This window comes from Cavia porcellus, unplaced genomic scaffold (assembly GCF_034190915.1).
Source record: "Cavia porcellus strain 051 isolate PalLab524CR breed Dunkin Hartley unplaced genomic scaffold, mCavPor4.1 scaffold_21, whole genome shotgun sequence".
NCBI lineage: Eukaryota > Metazoa > Chordata > Mammalia > Rodentia > Caviidae > Cavia > Cavia porcellus.
Genome location: NW_026947504.1, coordinates 37,787,854 through 37,793,853, shown reverse-complemented (window position 1 = coordinate 37,793,853; position 6,000 = coordinate 37,787,854). Strand labels below are relative to the sequence as shown.

Genomic DNA, 6,000 nt, shown 5'->3' with positions numbered 1-6,000 from the left:
AGCAAGTCATTTAACTTCTTGGAGCCTCAGTTTCCCTGTTGGAAAGATGGTATAGTAACACTATGTATACATAGGATTGTTACTGAAAATAAATGAGAGAATACATCTAAGCACCCATGTAAGACCTACCTGGCACAAATTCCACTTGCAAAATCAGCTATTTTTACCAGCAGCCTCAATATTCTCTCCCACTGCCCTCAGCCCACCTCAGGCAGATGCTCGCACCCCATTTTTGGGCTGGGTGGAGGTGCCTGGGGAACCAGAGTCTGCCTCCATCCACTCTGCACTTCCAGCATTCAGTGCAACAATGGTCCCCAAGAAAGGAGAACCTCAAATCCAATTTGTTCTCTTAGATTCAAGCTCTAATTGCTTTGGGAAGAAGCCCATGTCAGTTGAAATCATTTCTGGTTTTGTTCTTCTGGGTCAAAGCTTAATCTTCTCAGTCAGACCTTTCAATTACTCAGATAAAAAGGATTTGCTAAGCAGGGGACTGAGCGACTGGGACCCTTAGCACTCAGGCAAGGGCATTGCCATTGGATCAGGAATCTAGAGTGGCTCCACTTCCTCCTGCGTCCTGCAGAAGGAAATTTACATTCTGCAAGTCAGAGTTACTAATGGACAGATCCGGCTGCTCCCCAAGGGCTGACATGTAGGTGACGCCATGGCAGAGGAGGGCCTGGTAGATGCTGGGCCATCCAGGCTCAGGTGTTTTCAAGCAAGGCTTGATCTGCGCTGGCAGCCTTCTGGTGGAAAAGAATTAGGTGTGCGGACTCTTTGGGCACCTTGGGGCATGATGCCACCCCTGCTTCAACTTCAGCCCCTGCATTGAGATCATAGTGTGTTTTTCATCCCCAAAACACACTGTCCTTGCTGATCCCCCTGGGTTCTCTGTCATCAGCCCTTTCTTTCCTCCAACTCATTTTAAACACCCTGGAAAGGTGGAATCTACTTCCTCCCTGGAAATTCTTCCCAGTCACAGTTCTGTTCTTGCTATCAATTCTCTGGTCTCCCAACGGTTCTAGCCCCTCTGAAGCAGAACCTGATCCCCTATCCTAGAGACTGTGCTCCTCCATGCTCTTCTGTCCACTCTTTACTTAAATGCACGTTAAACTGAGAGTCTCAACCACCCTAAGCACCACAGTTCTGTGGCACTGATTGCATTCACACTGCTGTGCAAACATCATCACCTCTACCGCCAGAACTTGGTCATCTCACAAAACTGTGAGATGTAACCTATTAACCTATTAACCTGTAATCTGTAACCTATTAACAACAACCCCTTGTTCCCTGCTCTCAGGCCCTACTTTGTCTCTATGAATTTGACTGTGCTAAATGGAATCACATAGTATTTGTCTTTTTGTGACTGGTTTGTTTCATTTACTCTACATTTTGGGGGTTCACCCATGTGGTAGTGACTTTTCCTTCTCTTCAGCTCCCTCTTAAATGGCTACATCTGAGAAGCATTATGGTGGACTAGAGGCAGCAGTGCCCAGAAGACACCCATCAAGGTCTATAGGTACTTGGATATGGGGGTGAACAAATATCCAACTGTGGGAATCAACTGGAAGAAATCCGTAATGGAGCTGATTAGAGTAAGAAGCAGGATCACTGTTTGATCCAGGGTTCAAATCCCCACAAGGGGGGAATGCAGCAGCCACTGCCTGGCTGCTGACTGGCATCCAGCCTACTACCACTGCTCAGTGCCCACCTGTCCTAACTCTCCTCCTGCTGGGAGGTGGAGTCAGTGGCTGGGACAGTCACAAGAGAATGCTTCCTCAGACCAGCAGACTCAGGAAAGCACAAGCCCGAGAGTCACTCAGCAGGCAGTGGGGAGTTAGGATGGGTGATATCTAAGAACAGGCAGGGGCGAAGAGTACAGTCCTGGTCAGGGACCCAGAACCAGCCACTGAGGGGTTTGTGAGACAGAATCCCAGGGCCTTGCAGAGGCTGTGACCAGCAAGATCTCAGGTTGGGGAAAAGGCTCCGGAGCGATGGCAGAACAGGCGCTCTCCCACTGGCCTCTAAATATTCCTGAGCTCAGTGCTGTGGATTTCCTCCAGCGGACCCCAAACACCTCTTAGCTCTCTGCTCATCTCAACCGCCATAGCTCCTAAAATGTGGCCAGGCTCTGGGTCTATGTGAGCTCCTTCCTGCTGGCCCCCAGAAACCACTAAAATCCCATCCCAGATTGAACAGTGGCAAGCAGAAATACAATTTTGCCCAGGACTGAAGAGGACAGAGAAAAGCCACCAGCAAGGTGTGCAGGGACAGGTTACTCCACCACACCACAGGCAGCCATTGAAGTTGCTGAGCATGAGGACACAACTGCAAATGGGAAGCTGAGGGCATTGTGCCAGGTGAAGCAAATAGAGCCTGCAACCAAATCTCCACTGGGGATCCGTGTTGTCACCTGTTGGTGACCCGTCAACATCTGAAGGTCACCAAGACTCCTGAGCATGGTGCCATTGGCATGTATTTTGTGTTTTTGTTTCTTCCTTTTCTTGTTTGATTTTTTGATTGACAGGCTTTGTATATATGTGCTCGTGGCTATAGCTGTGTGTATAAATGTTTCTGGGTTGCTCTTAAAACATTCCATGCAGTGAACTCCCACGAGCTCGCTCCAAAGGTTGTTTCTAAGTGTTAGCTAACCTCACTGGGCTGGTACTTCAACAGCTCGGTACAATCTCCAGGTCTCTTGTCTCATCCTGCATCTACAATCCCATCCTTTCCTTACCCTCCTGATTTCCCCCTTCACCCTGCCTCCTGCCTCTACATAGGTGTATATTTGTATTTATATTTTCATCTCTTCTTGTCTATCTATTCCTCTGTTTTACATAAGGTATTAAGATTAATCTAAATATGGTGTACTTAACATACTAAGTATAGGCTCTTAACATTTCACATTAGGTTCCTCTTCACCAAGGATTGTTTTGTAAGACTTCAAAAATTACTGGGTCAGTTAGGTTCTTAGTCAGACTGAATTTCTCTGTATCCTGTTTCTCTTTCTTTTCCTCTCCTCTCACAAGTATCCTCCCTTCCCCTTCTTTTCTTATATATAAAGCTAATTTTCTTATATATAAAGTTAATTTTTTCTTTTTGCTTATTTTAGAGTGTATATAAGAATATGTTTATGGCCAACTGTATATGAATGGATCTTTTTTGTTTCTAGAGTGTTTTATACTGACCTATCAGATTCTCTATTACCAAATGCTGTTGTTTGGGTCTTCTAAGATAGGGTATATGCAAATTGATAAATTAAATATAATCTCTATAAAGACTGCTCTGTTATCTACTTGAAAATCTGTCTTTACTCTCTTCCCTTCAGCTCCCACATATCCTTCCAAACCTCTTCCTATTCCCCCTTCTTAACAGGTATAAAAATAGTATCATTGAAAATTACCTCCTGTTTCTTTTGCTTACTTTGTTTTCTTTCTTTGTTTCTTTCGTTTACTTCTGTCCCCCAGATTTTTCTTCACCATTACTAATTCTTTGTATTTCTGAATTACTGGAAGATTGCAAAATTTGCTAACCTAGCTCTAAATTATGTATCAATATATGATTGGCTCTTTGCTTGTAGTTATTACTAGTACTTATTCTCTTCTTGCAGTTCAGGGATGGGAGTCTCTATGATAATGGTGCAACTTTCTAGCCCAACTGATCTAAAATACTCAGCACAAAAACACAGAAATCGGGGGCTGGGGATTTAGCTCAGCGGCATAAGCACCTGCCTTGCAACCAGGCAGTCGTGAGTTTGATCCCTGGTACCGATAAAAAAAGGAAAAAGACAAAACAAAACAAAACACAGAAATCATGAGGAACAAGGCAATAAGATGCTTCAAATAATTCACAACTCCCTGAAAGTTCATCTCATGGGCACTGAAGTGAAAGAAGTTTCAGGCAAAGAATTAAAAACTAAATGGTTAAGGGGGCTGGGGATTTAGCTCAGCGGCATAAGTACCTGCCTTGCAAGCAGGCGGTCGTGAGTTCGATCCCCGGTACCGATAAAAATGAAAAAGACAAAAAAAAAAAAAAAAAAAACTAAATGGTTAAAATGTTTGAAGGGATCAAAGAATAAACAAACAAACATATGTATGTAAGATGTTCAGTGAGCTCAAAGAGGGTTATATAAGAATATAAATGACTTAATAAGATGTTCAAATAAACAAACAAACAAACATATGTATGTAAGATGTTCAGTGAGCTCAAAGAGGGTTATATAAGAATATAAATGACTTAATAAGATGTTCAAATAAACAAACAAACAAACATATATATGTAAGATGTTCAGTGAGCTCAAAGAGGGTTATATAAGAATATAAATGACTTAATAAGATGTTCAAATAAACAAACAAACAAACATATGTATGTAAGATGTTCAGTGAGCTCAAAGAGGGTTATATAAGAATATAAATGACTTAATAAGATGTTCAACAAATTTAAAAAAGACACAGCTGACTGAATTAAAACAAGGCAGGATATGATATGAATAACCACTTTAATAAAGAACTGGAGATTATGAAAAAGAATCTAGAAGAACTCCTGGAAATAAAAAAAATTCAAAGTCATGCCAGGTAGACATAACCAGGAGAAGACAGAATATCAGGACTCAAGGACAAGAATGATAGTAGATCTCTTACTCAGTGATACTTCAAAAGCAACAAGAATTTACTAGAAATCTATTCAAGAGCCCCTAAATGACTCCAAAACAATTAATTTAAGAACTATGAAAGTCAAGAAATTAAGAATTATAGGACTAACAAAACAAACTGCAAGCATGAAAACTTACCAAAATCATTGCCAAAAATTTTCCAGATCTTTCCAAATTTACATATAGGAATGGCCACTTAGCTACATGGTTCATTTAGAACCCCAAATAAACAACCAGAAGAGAGCCTCTTCATAGCACATTCCAAAATCCCAGAAATCTGGCACAAAGAATGCCAAAATCTGTTAGAGAAAAATGTCACGTAAATTATAAAGTTAAATATATCAAAATAAAAGCAGAAACAAAAGAGACCTGGAATAGCAAAGACAATACTGGGCAATAAAGGCAAAGCAGGAGGTATCACAGTTCTTTTTTTTTTTTTTTTTTTTTGTCTTTTTCCTTTTTACCGGTACCGGGGATCGAACTCACAACTGCCTGCTTGCAAAGCAGGCGCTTATGCCGCTGAGCTAAATCCCCAGCCCCAGTATCACAGTTCTTGACTTGAAATTATACGGCAAAGCTACAGTGATTCAGCATGGCACTGGCAAAAACCCAAACCAAACCAAACCAAACCAAACCAAACAAAACAAACAAAAAACCCTGATGATCAACAGAATAGATTAGAAGATGCAGGCACAACTAAAAAGACACTCAGCCACCTTATCTTTAACTAAGGAACCAAACATGTTCACAGAAAGAAAGATAGTCTCTTTAACAAATGGTGCTGGAAAAACTGGTTCTCTACATGCTGAAGGCTAAAACTAGACCTATGTCTATCACCAGCAGTGAATTAAAGTCAAAATGGATCAAAGATCTGAATATTAAAACAAAAAATACATCTACTGAAAGACAAAGTAGGTAGAAATCTTGAAGACATAGATGTAGGCAGAGTTCATGAACAAAACCCAAACTGCATGGGAAATACTTCCAACCTAATCAACAGGTAGGATCTCATCTTATTAAAAAAAACTTTTGCACATCAAAAGAAGTTACCAACAGAGTGAAAAGAAAACTCACAGAGTGGGAAACAAATTTATCCAATTGTACCTCAGGCAAAAGACTTCTATCTAGAACACATAGAAAATTGAAAAAACTCAGACGTTCCCAAATTCAAAGACCCAATCCAAAAATGGACCTCTGTATTGAATACACTTCTCAGATGAAGAAATACAAATGGCAAATAAATGTATGAAAAATGTTCAACTTCATTGATCATTATACAGATGCAAACTGAAACAACACGGAGATTCCATCTCATCCTAGAAAGAATGGTCATCATCAAGAAATCAATCAAT

General features: G+C 40.8%; 1 protein-coding gene across 1 annotated transcript in view; it reads right to left on the bottom strand.

The window, feature by feature from the left end:
* Positions 1–538: 538 nt before the first annotated feature.
* The window catches only part of LOC100734570 (WD repeat-containing protein on Y chromosome), a 66,295-nt gene continuing 60,833 nt past the window's right edge, over positions 539–6,000 (bottom strand). The window contains 2 exon segments of the mRNA XM_023560425.1: positions 539–743; positions 1,521–1,561. Of these exon segments, the coding sequence (XP_023416193.1) occupies positions 539–743; positions 1,521–1,561 (246 nt within the window).